Source organism: Epargyreus clarus, unplaced genomic scaffold, assembly GCF_041222505.1.
Source record: "Epargyreus clarus isolate Ecla_fem2 unplaced genomic scaffold, WU_Ecla_fem_2.2 ptg000001l, whole genome shotgun sequence".
Lineage (NCBI taxonomy): Eukaryota > Metazoa > Arthropoda > Insecta > Lepidoptera > Hesperiidae > Epargyreus > Epargyreus clarus.
The window spans coordinates 4,647,148-4,667,540 of NW_027332209.1; the positions used below are offsets into that span (position 1 = coordinate 4,647,148).

At 33.1% G+C, this 20,393-nt stretch overlaps 2 protein-coding genes across 2 annotated transcripts in view; both read left to right on the top strand.

The window, feature by feature from the left end:
- Positions 1–4,233, top strand: part of cyr (cypher) — a 38,059-nt gene extending 33,826 nt beyond the window's left edge. Inside the window, exons 3-7 of the mRNA XM_073074707.1 lie at positions 441–621; positions 1,110–1,214; positions 1,761–1,933; positions 2,317–2,847; positions 3,024–4,233. Coding sequence (XP_072930808.1) covers positions 441–621; positions 1,110–1,214; positions 1,761–1,933; positions 2,317–2,847; positions 3,024–3,376 — 1,343 coding nt within the window. The 3' untranslated portion in view covers positions 3,377–4,233. The remainder of the gene's footprint in view (positions 1–440; positions 622–1,109; positions 1,215–1,760; positions 1,934–2,316; positions 2,848–3,023) is intronic.
- Positions 4,234–6,633: 2,400 nt separating this feature from the next.
- beta-Spec (spectrin beta chain) overlaps positions 6,634–20,393 on the top strand; it is a 72,763-nt gene continuing 59,003 nt past the window's right edge. Inside the window, exon 1 of the mRNA XM_073074752.1 lies at positions 6,634–6,932. The gene's annotated coding sequence lies outside the window, so the exon portion shown is untranslated. The remainder of the gene's footprint in view (positions 6,933–20,393) is intronic.

Genomic DNA, 20,393 nt, shown 5'->3' on the forward strand with positions numbered 1-20,393 from the left:
AGCAAGAGCTCGTGGAGCGATTTTCTTCCGTGTCTGTGCTTTTGTAAAAAACCCACGCACGTAAAAATTTAAAAATGTATGTAAAAGACAAAAATATTTTTAAGATAAAAGACAATAGACTAGATATAACGAATAATGCTCCATGACTTAAGGCTTATTATTTTTAAATTGATTATTTGGTATAAGGGAAGGTAGTGGGATATTTCGTTGTAATGAACGCGGCAGTGTTCTGGTTTGAAGCATTAGTTATCATAAATTGAAAAAACAAAAATCTTTGTATAATATTCGTTAAACCTTTAATCATACAGAATTTCATGTATATGGCCGTTAGTTTAACATTGGTAGATACTAGATAGGAACTTAATAATAGATAATTCAGTAATACTGCCTTATGTGTAGAAAGCATCATGTAATGATTACCCAACGATGTTGCTTCCCAGGAAAGATGCAAAAGAAAGTATCCCTTCACTTACCTTCGAACGCGTGTGGTGTGAGGACATCCACCTTGAACTCGACGTACGAGGAACCTGATGATGACGAAGACCTTTACTATAACGTGGAGTTGATCGTTCAGATGGACAAGCAGTTGCAACAATCGTCGGACCAAGAGTTAATTGTAAGGTAAGAGAGTAAGAAACGCTAAGGGTTAATCCTTGTTGTGGTTTTGGCTGTTCCTCCGATAAGGGTCAATGAAATGACGATCGATGAATGAATCAATGAAACATTGTCGTAGTTTTTTAAATTGTATTTCATATCGACTGATCCATTGTATCGTCGATGGATGGTTTCGAATGATCGGTGTGGTAACAACTAACGATCGACGTGAATAATCGACTCTTCTGTCTTCTATGTTAAAAGTAATAATAGTATAAGGTAAAATAGTAAATAGGTAATACGGATTTAAAATCTTGTTCCATCATTTTTTATTACATAAAGAAAGACAAGATATGAAATTCTTCAATATTTTCTAAAGTTAATCAAGTAGTCCATTATGTACCTACCTTCTATAATATATCGCTCCAAGATACCTCGAAGACTGGCTTTGAACACAATACTTTCAAACGATTTATTAAAGTGCTAAAACACTAACAATGTTGTAAAATCGACAGGTGTAAATTGCAACCTCGTGCTGTACGCATCAACAGCTCCGCGCTAGACACCGTAATCAGGACGAAATTACGCGACATGATGGCTCCGGAGGGGAGAAGAGCCAGGTACAGTAACCTATAACATTAATAATAGGTATCATAACATAATAACTATACAACTACACTATGTACACACTAAACGCTATAGTACCTAACTATCATAACAATGCTAGATGAAAGTATATTTAAGTACATCAAGCGTCTTTCCACAAGGTGTTAAGTGGTTTTTGCAATAAGGTCGTTAAGGGCACCACGAATCCAAACAGGATAACAACGAAATTAGAAAATAGTTTCAAGTGCGTTGTTGTAGCCTACAGCTAGCTCTTAAATCTTAAGTTAGAACATTTAGTAGAAACGAATTTAGGCAACTACTAAGCTTTCTCACTTAGCATGTACCATACAATTTAATTTCTTCAAGTGTGGAATCAGCAGCGATGTGTTGCTAGTAAAATAATAATAAAACAGATGCTGCTGCTAATTATTAACTACTAACTAGTCTGTCCCTTCATCCTATAAATTCAAAATCTTAAAACTAGAACTTCGCCTGTCTAAGTTCAAAAGCAATGTTGTACTTAAGAGAAATCTTACATTAGCATTTTATTATCTTTCCAGAACTGGCCGAAATCGTCAAGGTTGGGTGAATCCTGAAGAGGAAGAACAACGAGAAATGCTTCTGGAAGCAGCGCGAGCCTGGATGGAGCTGGCGCCAACAGCTGGAGCCACTGAGCCCGCGACCGTTGAAGTTGGTCAACCGACACGACTTCTTATCCAATGTACTTTACCAGGTAAATATGTATTTTTTGTTCCACCATTATCAACTCATTGTTCCACCGCTGACCATTAATTTTCCCTCAGAATCAGAAGTTTATGCCACAGTCTAGGACACTGGCCCAGTCCCCATTGGATCATTTCATACCCCTGTAAGATTTTTACAAATTCCGAGGTATAATATGTAGATTTCCTTTCTATGTTTTCCTTCACCTTTGAAGCATGTGATAATTAATTTTAACACGCACATAACATTGAAAGAGCCGAGATCTGTCTGGGATTTGATCCATATCTTAAGAAGCTGCCATCTACATCATCAGGTTATACATACATATATAAGATGGCTTGGGTGCCTTAACTTAATTTAATTATTAATTTGTTTATTATTCTAATATTGCAGTTGGAGTGGGATTACGGATAACCAACTGTGTTGCCCACGACGGTCTAGGAGAAGCGTCACAAAAACTATTGGACGAAGCTGGATGCCCAATCGACGAGACAATATTCGACAAGCCAACTATACATCGACACAAAACTCGTGGTTCCGAAATTGATTTCGCTCAATTAGAACTCGTCGACCCTCAGAAAAATATTGACGAACACAGCAATATTAAAATAGCAAAAAGCGACCCTGATTATATGTTCAAGAATATAATGACATACCAACACGCTGTGACAACATTTGCTGCTTTTAAATTTCCTGACCGAGCGAAACTGCATTTGTCATGTGGAATCGAGTTGTGCAAAGGAAACTGTCCGAGAGTAGATTGTAAGGCTTTACAAAAACCACAGCAAACGAGAGATGGGCTGCTGAGAAAAGCGCGATTAGACAAGGAGGCTAAAGGATTAGTTATTGATAGATTAGAAGTCTATAACAGTATTGAAGTTTTGGCGCCGAATATTGAGTTGGAAGACGAAGCTTCAATTCGAGGTATGTTATATGACCCGAACCTTATTTGTGCCAGATCAATGAAATAAAGGAGGGTCTTATGGAACAACAATTTACTACGAGACTACTTAATATTAATTCTAATCAATGAAAACAGATAAAAAATAATAAATCCTATTATTTTAGAAATGTAAACACGTCTTTTTATTATTTTGCAGGATCACGAAGAATAGAAGGCGAAGAAGAGGAATTTGTACGAGGTTTCTCTCCTGGAGACAAGACGATTTGCTTATCACCAGGAAAAATGGCGCTAGCCTTCTGTATTTTGGGAGTTATCTTTTTATGTGCTATTGCTGTCGCATTCGCGTCCTTAGTGCGAGCGAGACGCCGTATAGGCAGGGAGCCGTTGCATACCTCGCTCTCCTTCTACACTGGAAGTAAGAGCTTGTTCTCATCAAGTGAAAGCTCCAGTTCAGGTCTTAGTGGGAGTAAATTACTCCTGACCGATAGTCCTTATTTGGATCATCATTCTTCTTCGAGCCACAATTGGCCGTACACAAGAGCCTTTTGATAGCTGACATAAAGACTGAATTTTAAGAATATTGGTAATTTTTATTCCAGTGAAGATGCTATTAAATGCAGGTATTCAGGTAGCTTCTAATCCTGTTATCAAAATATAATAAGAATTTAAAACATGCTGCCATCAATTATGTAACTTATCTAAGGCAATAATTTTGAGTATGAATTGACTTCATAAAGATGGTCAACTTTAACTTACCTTTATGGTTACTTTATGTTAAGATTAATTTTCCACATCAGCCATATTTTAAATCAGGTATCTTTTTAGAACTTACACATCTTAAATAGTTATAATATAGGTTGAAATATATATTATAATCTTTTGCTGAAAGCATAAAAACTAATTTCTATATTACTATTATATTTAATTTTTAAATATTATATATATGCAAGTTTTAAAGTGATTTAGAATGGCTGAGTTGATGGAATGTGTTGATCTTAGTACCTACTTTAATTTAGTAAATTAATTTCAATATTATATGGTGCTATTATCATATTTATGAAAATTAAAATTATTTACACTTCTTAATATTGTCGACTTATATGACAGTATGACTGAAGTATGTTTGTGTCCTAAATGTCATATTAGAATTTGGAGTAAAGTACTTATTATAGACGAAAATCAAGAACATTTTAAGTCGAACGATCAATCTATTCAAAATAAAAGTGTTAAAGTCAATAAGTTCTTTAATCGCATAAAAACTGTAGGCTCGACTTGGCGGAGGCACTGCCGTGCCTCCAGATAATTAATTAGAATTTTATATCCTGCCTATGGGATGACTTTCACACAATTTTACTATTTTACTAAAAATAAATTATTAAAAGAATATCGAAGAATTATGTTTAAAATATTGAGCAAGTGATTAAATAGGATATTGATTGTGTTGTGATTAACTATTTATTATTATTACATAATTAATTTTAGCACAATTGAGGAAATGCTTTTGAAATCGGTTATTATCGTACACTTGGGGGGTAAAGGGTCACTTATTTCTTATTTTATTTTTAGTAATTTAAGATGATTTTATTCATTAGCATTGCCTCGACAATTTTAAGACAATAGATATCATTACTTTAAGATTAGCTAATTAGAAAATAGTCTATTATTGTTTTATTATCATTATAAAACTTCCGATATAAATCGAAATATGTTGTGATAATACCTGTAAAACATTATTACGACTTTTTGTATTTTTATAAATTTTTACGAAATATATTAATACGAAAAAAAATTTTTTTTTATTTTCCTATGTGTCAACTAAATATTATAATAGATGTGCTTAAAATTATTGTTTATCGTTATAAATGAATCAAATTAATGTAGTCTCATATAAATCTAATATTACCAATCTTGATTCAACCGGAGAAAATCAAGAGAAAAATGCTTATAATAATAAAGAAGGACTAAACGTAATAGACTGAATGATTTTAAGTTCGTATATAGAGAAAGATATTTTCCGAGTGCCGTGGGTACTGGGTTCGAACCCCGGCTCTCTAAGTATCACTGACTACTTAGAGATACATATACAGGCATCTAATTATGAAACATTGATTTCTGCACTGAAATTGTGTTTATGGATTCTTCATTATGTTCACGTTTACCATCACACGACACAGAAGCGGAACCTTAGTGCAAGAGTGTAATTTGGAGGAATGATAAGGTGTGAAACTTTAAATTTAGATAGATGTTATTCTAAAGGTATACATATTTAAAGCTATCTCTTGAATTAAAATTAAATAAAGTTAAAAGCTGTCTGTAAATATATAATTTAAAGATCAAGGCATAATAGTATTGTGAGTTTTTTTATACAAAGAGTATATTGTAAGTAAGCCTATATAGGAAATATTATACACCATAAACATATAGGTTTAAATAATCTATGGAGATAAACGTCACCAAACTGACATAAAAATTTGACGTTTAAATGACACTTTGGTGTTGTAACTTTAGCAAACTTTCCTTTTATCAAGGAAGCGTAATAAATATTTCCTCTACATTGACAAATATGTTATTAATCTTTTTTAATTTAAAAATAATTACAAGTACGAGTCGAACTCGCACATGAATTCTTACGTACCACCAAATGTTCATTATCTTTTACGTATATATGATACAACAATAGATGGCGTTGGGGTGATGATAAATGATACCTAAATTTTCAACAATACTTAGTTATATGACACATAAATAGATGGCGTTGAGGTGATGATGAATGTAATTGTAAAAATTTCAACCGTCTTCGTAGTACGGTTTAACAGTTCGATCGCAAAATGCCGAAAAATACCGGTTTGTTGTATGCCCTTTAAACTTCAACTTTATTTTATTTTTAGTATTTGTTGTTATAGCAGCCTCCTGTTATGCATACTCCGTAAAAATTTAATGTGTCTATCTATTACGGTTCCGGAGATATAGCCCTGTGACAGACATACAGACGAACAGACAGCGAAGTCTTAGTAATAAGGTTCCGTTTTTACCCTTTGGGTACGGAACCCTAATAATGATTTTGATTTTATGTCTCTAAGTTAGTATTTCACTTTCTTTAACAACTTACACCATTAATGTGAAATTTATAGCTTGAAGATTTACGCAAGAATCTAAAATAGAATTTTTAATGTGGCCACATTTGTCAAATGTCACAGAGTAATTATTAAGTATCATAACTTATCAAATATGTCAATTGTATACACGTTTTGGATTCAACTCAAAGACTGAAATCAAATAAAATATTTGAAATAAAACGCTGTTTAACATTTTGTTCTTTTTGGGATTATAGTGTTTGTTGTGTTTGATATAATAGTGAATTAATTAACAAAAAATATGTTTTGTCTATGGTTACACAATGACATCATTTTGCACAAAGAATAAGCAAGACTATCTTACTTCGAGGTGAAGTTATCTATAAAAGTAAAATTAATTCATTTATCACTTTATTATTGTAAATTTATAGGTTTTAATTCTTACAATAATTTTAGTTTTATCGTCAACATAATGTACCTACTGCGTTTATACTGGTAAATAAAAATGTTGCATATTTCGGCATAATAAATGTTTCTGGCATATACCAAACATCTGTCATATATAATAAATAATATTTTATGTGTCAACATCACATAATGTAAACACATAGAAATGCACTTTTCATAACTTAATAAAATTGAATAGCTTGTAATATTCAATGTTACTGTTGTAGGTATAATACTGCAGTTGTGATGTCATTTTTATCTATCTAATCTATGATATGGGCGGTAAGGTGATGCTATCGTTGATCTTTTGCCTCGCCTTCGACTCGACGCCGTGTTCGTACTCGTAGTCACGGATGATATTTTGACAATTTCTATATGAACAGCGATTATTTCTAGACGCTGTCCTCTACAAGTGGTCGGGTTATGATTTTACAGCGTAAAATAGTTTAAAAAACTGTTGTTTTAGTGTTGTGTGAATTGATTGCTGTTTGAGACTGTTGGTACCCTGAACTGAAGTGATTTATTGTGTGTTGGAGTATTTGTGTCAACCGTGGTGAAGCGAACCTGGATATTTGTAAATTGAGGTAAGCGATTCTTTTATCCAAACCTTATTAGATTCTATTTTGATAAGTTCCGGTAAGAATTTGTCCGTAGGTGTCGGTTTTCGACAAAGTTACCTGGCATCTGTTTTTGAGTCACTCGCTCGCGTGTTACTAAGGCTTCGTTCCCGAAAATATACGGTTTCGTTTTACCCCTTGTGACTTTTTCTCAGTATGTAATGTAATATCGTACTTTTTGTTATATTTACACTCGTTCTGCCGTCGCGGTCATTTTAAATGTTCTATACTATACAAAAATTCATTTATAAATTCTTGATATATCCATTTTCAAGAAGTATATCTATGCAGTTTATCATAATCAGTCAATTACCACACTCAATTGTTAAACCTACCACACCCAGTACAAAATCAAAGATAAGGTTCTTTATACCTTAAATATACCTTTGCACAGCATTATTTATAATATACACATTAAACATTGCATTGATAATTTTATTGTATATATTTATTTTGTAAGTAAATAAACCGGTGACTCATGTTATGCAACCACCCACAAATGTTTATCAATTTACTTATTCACCATTCAATTTACAATTCTCTACTTGATTTTTGTATGTCTATGCTTTTCAATTACCTATTTTTTTATTATTAAATAGTACATAAAGAAATGCAATATTTTATTAGAAATAATCAAATAATTCAATTTGTCGAAACTTCATGCCATATTATTACCATCTGTCCCGTAATTCTCATCATTGAATCAAAAATACTAATAAATATCATGAAATTATATTAATTTATTCGAAATACAATGCTATTACTACATTTCAACAGAGATTACACCGGGCATCTCATAAAACATGTTTTATAAACAAGTAATGAAATTATATATTCAAACCATTTTATCTCTCAAGATTTTATTTCAAGCAACATACTTTATTGAATTTGTAAAACAATTAATTTCATGTTTTTCTTTGCTTTAATTTAAATCTCTAGTTAATAAATATAAATAACAATATTTTTGTTACTATCTCTAATTTCTGATGATATGTATTAAATATTGAACATATAAACTGATACCTGATTCATCATCATCATCATCAACAACCCATTACTGTCCCACTGCTGGGCATGGGTCTCCTCTTATAATGAGAAGGATTAGGTCATAGTCCACCGAGCTGGCCAAGTGCGTATTGGTAGACTTCACATAACTTTGAGATTTTTTTTATAAATCTCTCAGGTATGGAGGTTTCCTCACTATGTTTTCCTTCACCATTTAGCAAGTGATAATTAATTTCTAATACACACATAAGTTTGAAAAATCAGAGGTGCGTGCCTGGGATTTGAACCTCGGCCTCTCAATCGAGAGGCTGAGTTTTTTTTACCACTAGGCTATCACTGAAACCTGATTAAATACAGGTAGTTAATAAGTTGAGACTTCCCTTAGAAGCAGTGGAGTGTGCTAGCGTAAGTTGTTACTCAAACAGAATCATTTACCAAGGTAATGTTATTCAACTGTAACTGTCACAGTGATTGAAATAATATTAATTACTCAGTAGTATAGTACTCTGCGATGTAGTAGTTTACAATGAAGAAACTAATTATCTTGCTTTAAAACTAGTAAAACATTGTGAGTAAATCTACATGCTTGTGAAATAAAGAAAAATACGTGTGGCACTCGGAGACTGCCGCGGTAAAGCTATTGCATAGCATTTTTTATCAACTTATGCAATTACAATTATATATTTATTTTATTTATGCAGTATGCAAAAAGTCATTAACCCGTCAACTGGCGTGTGCGCCCCGGGGCGCACAGATCGCTACTAAAAAGTATCACCGCTGTGCCGGTCGGAGTGAGGGGTGTTAGGTTTTTTCGTTACGGAATTTCTGGATTCGGTCTCCACACGGAATTTCTGGATTCGGTCTCCACGCTCAAGGCCCGCGATAGAAGCTATGCAATAGCTTAAAAAAAGATGTTAAAGGTTTGTCAAATCTACGAATTTGCATTCGGTTAGCATGGTGGACTGTGGCCTAAAGACTGATTCTGAGAGAAGACCTGTGACCACCAGTGGTAGAGAAATGGGTTGAAAATGAGGATGGTACTAACAGCTTTGTATTTAGGCCTCTTTATCACAGTGAATATAACAAATCTTTATTTATTTTGTAATGATTTAAAGCAGGCTACTATTGTATAAGCCTAAATAGTTGTAAAAATGCAACTAATAGATAATCTTTTCTTTTAGAACTCAGTTAAAAAATTATTAAGAATGTGTTTTCATTATGATTAGATCATGTATTGATTATATTGTATATGATCAAGTGTTTATATAAAAAAATCTGCTTATTAAATTCTGAAACCTGCAAGTGTCATTTTTAGAGATTTATATTTTTTATCATTGTATAACATTAACTTGTCATGACAAATATTTACTTACCAACTATTTATCAACATTATACTATCCATTGGGTATCCACCATAACATATGTATAACAAAACTATTAAATTAAAAAAACTCAATACTGATAAGTTTATTATATTTTGGATACAATATTTTAATTGATAGAATTACTCTATAAACAAATTTAAAGAAAAACATGATAACATTTGTTTTTTTGCATTTGTTTTTTTTTATTGTTTTTTAACGTAACACCCACCACAACATTTCTTCATCAACAAGGGTTAACTGGTGGAGAATGCCACTAGGCATTAAGTTCGCCCTTTGTAACCACTAGGTTTACAATAAAGTTTAAATAAATAAATAAACATTATTACTGTATTTTTTAAGTGTCTTGGTTGGATAAATTATATTTATCATGCAGTGAGTATGATAAATATGCTTGTTTATAATTAAAGTTTTTGCTTAGATAATATATAATATATCTTTTGTTTTAAATAGAACAGTGTAATTATGTATTAATCAGTCAATATGTTTATCGAGAAAATGTCTGTGAGAATAAGATCTTACATTCTTTCAAGAAATGTATAAAAGGGCAAATTCATACATATAGGGTATATGTATGAATATGGCTGACTATCTTCTTATCCCACCTAACACCACAGGGATTATAGGAGCGGCTGAAAAACAGCGCTACTTGAATCCCTGATTCTGAGACAGCAATGCTGAGCCGAATTCCTTTTGTCATATTAATATTACTGTAAAATGTACATTTATTCTTTCTGTAACTGTGTTATTATGGCAATAAACGTTTATTATTATTATTATTATGTATCCTTGATGTGAAATTTGAATGTTTTATATAACACTGTAATGCAATAAAACATGTGTTTGGAAGAGAAAGTACTGCCGCTATTTCATGTGTAAAAGATAACATAAAGCTTTTTGTCTCTTTTATGTATGTATTTCATTTTACATGGTATCAAATCTAAATTTTTTTCAGTAAGTAACTAAAAATGTAAGCACTCTCCTAAACCCATAAGAATAATATTAGTTTGTAAATTAAATGGTATAATTTTGGTGCATAAATACATCAATCCTAATATGACAAATATCTATTATTTTGAGGTATAAGTTAAATTGTCTTAAAATTATAATATTTATAAGAGAAAATGGATATGATATGTCTAGCTTATGGTAAATGTGGCTATAATTAAATTGCATATATTCATTATCTTAATCATAGATTCTTAGCCTTTGATACTTTAAGGCAGCAATTTTAGTATGTTACTCACAGGGAGCAACCATTATAATAAGACAGAAGATTCCATTAGATAAGGACATATTAACATAGTAATTGGAGTCAAAAATAATGTATTTTTTAGTTTCTTAAGTAATAAATTCATTGATAATTTTCATGATAAATAACACAATTCAATTACTAAATAGTAACAGTTATTACTTATGTTGTTATCGTATAACAATTTCAACAATTGTTATAACTGTAAGATATCATTATCAGTATCAGCACTCAATAATATAATATTACTTGTCCTGAATAGCTCTTCCAAGTAAATAATAATGTTGTTATCCTGTACTTTTTTAATGTCATCTATTTTCCCTTTATTGCGAAAAAGTCACATAAAATTAAATGTTACAATAAAAAATACTGTGGTGTTTTTCAATTTTTATTTACTTTTTAATTATACAGAAAAACATGTAAAATGCCCTAGTGTTACATAGCATAATATAAATCGAAAGATTCAATCGAAGAATAAATGTGATAACATCAAAATAGAGTTAATATTCATTAACCTATATTATTCAATCACCTGATAATAATTGACAGATAATAAATGAACAGGGCTGGACCCTATAATGCTTTATTTACTTTTAAGACTATTCTGAGCTTATGTTATTGCCTATTTCAAACATTTAAAGAAAGTAAAACAAAAACAATACACTCATGACTTTGAAAACTGTTGGTCCCTGGCTAGGAAGGTCGAAATTCATACCACTGTTATCACAGCTCTTATGCCAGATAATAGAGATACATTTCAGCTTATCAATGTAACAATGTATGCAATGCTTGCAATAATATATGGTAGGTATTTTGTACCCTGTATAATGTAAAAGATACGAATAATTGAATGAATTTGGTCATTCATTGCACAATGTAGTGAATGAAAGAGCCAATTGAAATTACAAATTGTATGAAGCCCATAGTGCCATACGACTGAGTTACTAAGTGCCAGGTAAGTGTTTCAAGGATATGTTTGCATAACACATGCCTCTGGGTATGATTGCATACATAATTAAGAATGCAGTTCATTTTTCACCTAACTACTTTGTTCTACATTTATTTTGAGTGTGCCTAGAAACTAAATACAAAATGTTCAATATACAGTGATCCACAAACCACAACCACAAAATCTGTCACAATCTCAATCAGATGACTATATCCACCTGATTTGAGGTTGTAGAAATATAATCTCTATTAAAGTTTGTTATTTGTTGTCCAAAGCATTTTCGATTTCTGTTACGAATGTGTAAACTCTGAGTATAAGAATGAATAAATTTTGCTTTGTATACTATAATATAACGGAATTTAAGAAAAAAATTAAAACATTCAAAATTGATATCATTTTGATCTCTGTTTGACTGGAGGTCGAACCCAGAGCTTTCTGTGTATCAATGCAATACGGCAACAGCTACCCCACTTTAAATGCACTTTTAAAATGTGATTTCATAATTTACATATCATTTTTACTCGTCATTTATAACTATAGTTACTTAACATTCCTATGAAAATAAGGTTTGCAATCAAAATAGTCATCAGGAGATCCCTCTGTTACAAATTTAATATGAAATCCCTTAGTCATAGAGTTACCAGTACGTGTGAATAACCCGTAAAAAGCTAAATGTATTAAAATGAAGCCATAATGTAAAGTTCAAAAACACGCACGTAATTTTCCTTTTAGATTGATGAAAACCTATATTCGTTTCCGAGTGGATTTTGGGGGATGGGGATTACGACGCGTTCTACAAGGTTAAACAATAGACGGGGGAACGGCAAAGTCAGGGTAACAAAACAAGATATTGTATGTATATAACCGTTAAGATTTAGTTTAGGGTAGGTCGCTACGACGATTAAGATACAAGTGAAAAAATATTAAGGAATAAACGGATTATAAATTGCGCTATTCCTGCTTAATAAAAAGGTAACGAAAAAAATAACAGCAGCTCCTAAATACTGCAAAAGTTGTAAGCCTTTCATTATTAGTACTGTGCAGTCTGGGTTTGATGTCCACTAGGAAGTAATTAAAGCGGCATTATAAAAACACTTCACAAAAGTGACGACATTAATTCCGCGTCGGGGGTGTGCTGGGGTGGCGTCGTGGCGCTGAGTCGTGGGAGGGGCGTGCGTGCACTAGGGATATGCGGACCGCCGGCGCCAGGAGTCCCGATCGATATTCCGGCCAGCACTCGTGCTCACTCCGAGCGAATCGTTCCGCGACGCGCCTGTGCGTTCGACGCCCGCCGGTGTGATCGTACCCCAGTAAATTTTGACACAGTGCTGTGTTAGTGTTTTTGACTGTTTCACCGCTCGCTCCACTCACGGACATGAGATAGTCTTCGTTTCCTACTGGTATGTGGTTTCCATGTTTAACGGCAGATTGACACGGTGGCACATATTTCCGGTGCTCGGGCCTCACTAGGATCAATAGCGCATTGACGGATGATGTCATAACTTTAGCGCTAATTAGGATCTCAGGCTTAAGCTGTGAGTTGAATAATTTTAGTAGAGATTTGTCACAAGATATTTTTACAAGATAACCGAGGGCTAATTTTCTTTTAGGTTAATATTATAGAAGTGAACGTTTCTGTTTTTCTTTTACGTTTTGAAGAAAGGCTAGCTTTCATCAAACGTCCGTATTCAGTGATATTTCTAAAGTTTCATGAATACCTGATTTCGTCTAGTATAGTCTGGGCACAATGTTAGCTCTTCTCTCCACGCCCCTAGTGACCTAGAAAGCTGAAATGTAGGTATAAAGAGCAGGCGTGTCTAAAGCCAGACAGACGGAAATTCCCGAAACTAAGTTGATCTAATGTAGCAGTGCGACACTCGGCGGTGGGAACGATTTAGACTAATCATAAGGCCAATGATTTTGACCTTAATATCTTCATGCCTTCGTAAATTATATGAGGCAGGCTTACTTCACAGACACTTTATGTAATATAGAGATCTAAACAACACAAGACAAAGACACTAAGAGAAACAATTACATTTTTTTCAAGTGTTGTTTTTACTTCTCTTATTTTATTAATATTGCTCAATTCTAATAACAAGACGCGAGAAAACAAACAATTATACGGTTTCATACAATCTGCAAAATTACATTTAAATGACTATACAGTCATGCTCAATCCGATAATCAGATATCCGAAACCAGATTTGATGCGCTGTCCCAACGTTGCAAATTTTCAGTCCTTGCTTTCTAAAAGCCCTGACATTTCGCTCGATTCCATTGAACAGCGGCTTCTAATTAGAGGAACTTTTGAAAGAAAAAGAACTATGTTTCGTCGTTACTGTGTAATTAGGCTCCGGGATTTTACCTTTTGACCTAGTCAGGACTCGACTTGGCTTTAGTCTGGTACTTAAACGTGTCTACTTCTTAATACATGTAGGTAATTGCTGTGTGTATATTCTCTGATGTTTATATATTGTAACATCTTTCTTACAAGTCTTTATTGTATCATGATTATGTGATTAATTTTAAATATTTCTTATGTTATCATCCCTTACGTTCTCTCACTATGTTACATTTCTATTGATAATCACTTCTGAATGTTTTCCCGTTTTGTCGAGGTTTTTCGTTTATTGATAGCGATTTTGTATTTGGTTAAGTAATTTTAAAATTGCTGCGTTTAATTACATTTTTAGATTCATCTTTTTGTCTGTAGCTATTGATATAGAATCTATTAGTTATTCTACATTTACCGTTAGTTATGAATGTTTAAAGACTCAGCAGTGTTACGCAACAGGGCATTTACCCGCGGGTTCCGCAACCGGCTTCCTTAACAAGTTCACAATGAAAATCCGTTTTAAATCCAGGCCAGTGGTTTCCGCTTCGCTGTTGACATCCGTCAACATCGCAAAGTCGATAAAAGGATGAAAATGTTGTAAGGGTGCTCGGTATCTGTAATTACTTGGAAGGTAATGATCACGTTGCAAAATCGTCGTTGCAATTAGTTAATTGGTCCTAATATTACCTTTTTAAATGTCTTTGATTTAATTGTATCCATTATAAACTTAAAAGTAATTAACCGAAGATTAATAACCTCATTGCGGTTACAATTTTGACATCATCACACATTTAAAAACACATGTGTAGTTATGGCGTTTCTCTATGGTTTCGTTTGTACAGTTCATTTTTACTGACACATATTCAAGATGTGAATGAACTTCCGCCCTGGAAAACTATGATATACCCGCAGGGCTTCAAAAAGAACAAAAAATACTCGTTCAATCCCTGCGATGTGAAAATATTTCTGTAGTACTGTTCATAAGCTTACCACTATAGATTTATTGCTAGTATTTATTCAAAAATTAGTCTTCAATATATTTTATTTACCGGCCCTATTTGGTATTTACTTTATCTCTGATATGTTGTTTTATAGCTGTCCTTATTTGCATGTCATTGATAGATGCTTAAAGTGACGCTGACCTAACCTCCACTTATTTATTAGGACTCTACATATGCTTATATGTTCTTATAACACTCAATTTGATGTAGTAAGGACGGATGGGCCGCATGTGCATCACAGTTGCACAAGCGTGTAGTCTGACTTATTATAGTATAATTTTGAAGTTTCGACCCAACATACCTTCATAAGGAATCCAACTACTTTAATCTTATCAATACCCTAGGGTTGTGCAATTCAGATCAATACTGTTAGGTATTCGAGACCTAGTGGGTGCGATCTAAAATCGGTCTATTTGCAGAGTCCACGCCCGGCCCCCAACGAGGTCATCGGCGCAGACATGCCAATCAGCTGGCCGACTGGGCACTGGATAGCACGGGATTATCATGATTTGTTACGATATAACAGTACCTAGCCGGGCCGAGACTAGTGGAATATGTTACTTTAGCAGACAAAGCATTATTGCATGGTAATTGATGATATACGTATTTGCAAATTTATTGGAGATTTACATTATAATTTTCATTGCATTTTAAAATCTCATAACTGTGTTGTCTCCCGGTTGTGTTATTTATACACTTATACTTAATATAACGAAATTCGTTGTCTCTGAGAAATATCGCTTGGAAAGTTTAAAGTCTTTAAATTCTTACGTATTTCTATATTCTCTAAATGTTTGTTAATCATTTCACATTCTTAGGGCTTCCTTTGAAATAGATACTTCTTCGTTTCAAAGCACACTTGTGGCGCAATATATTTTATATGATTTTTAATAACTGCAATCAAATTTCACGGTTTCTATTTCATTTAAGCTTCCTGACTTAATTATATCTTTATAGCTGTGCAACATCATTCACCACGTATATTTTAAACCGGAGTTGCAGCCACTAAATTGTGACATTTTATCTTGTTTAGACTTATCTTTCAAGAATGTCTGTGGTCTTGATGATGTAACACAATAATGTGTCTATTTTTATCTTCTTTAAAATGATGTCATCCTTATTTGTATGATTATCAGGGTCTTTTATATTGTACTTAATGTATTCTTCAAGTTCATTAATGTAAGATGTAATTTTATCATTTGGTAATTATAATCGTGAAAATTCATTATAAAGCAATAGTCAATTACGATAATTATATACTTGGTGGCGACAGACCCAGCTCTTGGAATTTGAATAAGGACAGCATTGAAATGATAGACTTAAATACTAATCATGTCTAGTGGCGTGGAATATTTCTAGATAAGGATATACATGTTTTCAATAATAAATTCTTGTTACCTTCAGTAGGCAGATAAATAGGTGACTATGTTGTTGTCTATTTCAACTTATTTTAAACAAATTATGAAGCTGTAGAAGATTTCAATGTAATCACTTATTTAGAAGATTACAATAAATACCTAATAATCTTAAAAACCTTATCATTCTGAAAGGAGACCCTAGCCCAGCCGTGGGACAGTAATGGGTTGACGATGATGGCAAGAAATACCAAAGAATCTTTAGTACGTACTGGTCCGTTTAGTATTTTACTTTACAGTAATTAAAATCTTTGCAAATTACGAGTAGGTACGAACAATTTCTTACGCAGTGACTCAAACGTAGTTTACGTAGTCGGCGATGTTTCGTCTGCTAATAATAAAAAATAATACGTGATGTCATCGAACCATTCGCACTGAGCAATCATTGTTTGACACATTCGCGTCGAGAGGCGAGGCCGGCCGGCGAGCCGGCGTTTTAGGATGCTTGCAGGGCCGGTTTGGTCAACACTCCCCAAATCGGGAAAGCGTTCAGCCTATCTACATCTTCTGGTTAAAATTCATGGGTAGCAAACTGCAGGTTATTTTAAAATTTAAATTTATAACCAAAAAGGCTATGACATGGTCAATTCGAGAATCGTTTTTCTGCAACGTTTTATTACGCAAGTATCTGCAGCTGACATAGGTTTGGCTACGATAATTTATGTATAGCTATTTCATATTCTACTACGTGAATTAACTTTGATGTAATGTAACTGGTTTTATTATCACTGTTATCAAACATGTGATGTATTTCGAGTTCAACTTTCGTCTGTAATGTAAACGTTAGTATGTTAATTCGAATTCGACGGTCACGGTCGAAGGAGAATATTAAAATTTCATGTCTTGCGAATGTTGAACGAATTGATTTCATAATTTAATGTATAATTTTACATTATCACGTGCCACTACTATTATCTACTTTTACCTTATCTCTCTCAATATTTAAGTTAGGAACCAGATAAATGTAATCAAAAAGTCATTTCTCCACGTTTCTTTTATCAGCAAAAGATTCTGTTTAACGGTATTTTATACTTAACTTATTTTCTCCGAACTTAACTTATCATTTCTCTTTAAGAGCCGATTTCACCAACACTTAATTAATACTAGAGTAGCTATCCCGGTATAACGTTACTCTGTCAATTTATTCCACGGTTAACTTCAATTTCGTTTCACCACGTTAGTCTAAGGATATCTTATTCTCACATAGATATAAGTAATAAGTACAAGTTGTACAACATACAATACAGTGACTAAAAATGACACTACTAATCTAAGAATAGCCGCTTATTCGGCCGAAATCGGCGGTATAGGACTTTACTTCAGTATAGAGATTTTGTCCCTAGGATAAATGTTGGTGAAACGTAAAATAGGCTTACTTGCGAGTAACTCACGACTTATTCTGGGAATAAGATTTATGCGACGTTGGTGAAATCGGCCCTAAGTTGCTGTCTACTATGAAATTATTTAAGTTATTGATATGATATGGTTATTTCATTTATTCATTCTTATGTATGTACATTACATAAATGAATTTATTTATTCTGAACATTCATTTTTGGGTAGGCTTGTAATTTGACAAAAATGATTGTTTTGGAAAAGTGATCTTTTTCAATAATTATATTTAAAAAAATAAAACCGATAGTGTTGTTAGTAACGCCTAATTTGGTATGCTTCACGGGAGACTGTTTACATTTATTTGTTTCATGAGTGTAATTAAAATTTGAGCGAGTTATGTCACGGATTGGACATTCATCTACTCATAGACTCCATACCCCTTGTGACCTACCAATTGACCGAATGCCTCCGTGCTGACATAATGAATTACTGTACATTGCTCTCAATGTATATGAAATCGATGCTAGAGTGATTGGGACTAATTGGAGATGACGTTTGGGTGATATGTTGAGTTACGACATGATACAAGATGATACTATTCGTACCAGAATGTTTGCATTAGGGACATTTTATCAGTACTGTCTTGATAATATTTTCTATTACTACGTTGAAATTGTTGTTACTCATCTAATTTTATTTTTCATTTTCACAGGTAAGAGTTTGATGTTTATTGTCGTCTACCAGCGCATAGTAAGTGTATAGAAATAATTTTAACGGAATTCGATTTTAATTAACTGGCCTGGCAGACGCCATGGCGTGTACTCTTTTTAAACGATGGCGCGATGAGTCTGATTTCTTAATTACATCTTAGTGTTTAGGTTGAGATTGAATCTACACTTTAATGAAAATTACTTTTACGTTTTACTTTACGTTTAATGAAAAAACATGAAAAAAATCTAAATCTAAAAATTCATCGGCGAATTAATACCAAAACACAAAAGGTTAATTCTACGCGGTATCAGCGCCGTCGCTAAAGTATATTATTATAACAAAGAAACCAAAATAGATAACTTACATGGAATAATAATTTTACTGTTTAAAATGTTCTTGATCTCTACATACGATTACATAGTTCCTCTGGAATTCAGCCTAACTTTTTGTAGTCTAAATATAGAGTGGTGCACGCCAAGAATTGTTGATATTAATGGCTGTTATGATGTATTCAATATATGTATAGATATTTCACAGGCTTAATTTTAACTTCATTGAAATTAATAATTATGAAATGAAATAAACGTTCGTCTGGAAGTATGAATGGCTCTTTCTCGGTTGAGCAACGAAGCCGTTAATTGCGCTAACAATAGGGTCGAGAGAGCCTTTCTAAAGTCAGTACAGTACTCTATTGTATGTTGGCTTATTGTTGCCGTTTGTATTACTTGCTCTTCCTAGCACTTCGTTTAATATTCCGTATATATCTTTTATAATTGATATACAATATACGGAAAACATAGAACTTCTTTTGTTACTGAAATAATTAATTAGGTGTTTGTATCACTACCACTTAATTTTAACGTGGTTTCGTTTTTTTTTTTTATATTTCTTCATTAATAATAAACATTCGAACTTTTCTTAATAGAGATAAAGATAGATTAACACTATTTTTTATTACAATTCCGCAAACACGTGGTTCCAAATGACTGATCATTCTGAACGAATTCTCGGTAACAATGTCTCCAGCCGTCGAAGACAACTCCATTGTTCAAAGATTTAACATTATAGATGGAACGTTCCCAAATGAACCGTTGAAAATTGCATTTAATATTCCGACAGTGGAGCTGGAGTCCTGAATCCTGCTCTATCGGGGTCGTCGACCTCAAATCCAGTTCACGTCTTGCACTCGCCGACTCACGTAACAACCGCTTTCTGTATACATTCGTACGGACGGACAATAAGATATTTCCACATCAGCGGCTAATGTCAAGGAACTATTCACTCTGCCAATATTTAAATTTAACTAATGTTTTGTCGCGTGCTTCGGCTATAGCTCGGGAGATTCTTGTGAAAATTTTGATTTCTTGATTCTCTGCCACGAATACATGATACCCTAATTTCACATTTGCTAATAATTATCAACATTAATATATTTTAATATTATAATATATATAATATTATTACTACATTCAGGCGTTCCTTGAGTCTACTAATTAGCTTTAATAACGTTTAAGACCTGTTTAGAGTTTGCGATTAATTTGTAGATTTTCCCACTTGAATTATCGTGATTGCTAAATAATGAGGCTTGTCTAGATAACATATTATTATGAAATCAATCTGTTCAACCTCAGATGTCTGCTAAGTCTCCAGCCGCTTAGATACTTAGTGAAATTAGTCTGCATACTTCAATCGCCTCCCGTCATTATGTTCTTGCATAAATTAATCATAATTTACAGTTCCTTCAATATGTTTTTGCGGACGACCGATAACTGGATTCATTTAATACAATAAGTTTACAACCAATTCAACTTTACCTTGTAAAACTGCAATATTGTTCACGCCAATGACTTTAAGCATCATTCAGGTCATGAGGCAAATTTACACGCTCCGTTTATATTCACTTTGATCTACTTGTCTTCACATTTGCGAAGTTTGCGGTATTTTTAAATCCGTATCAAAACAAAAAGTACAAGTCTTGAAGAACACTTGTGCGTGGGATTATAACCAATTCTGTTCGTTCCGCTCAGTTGAGTACGAATC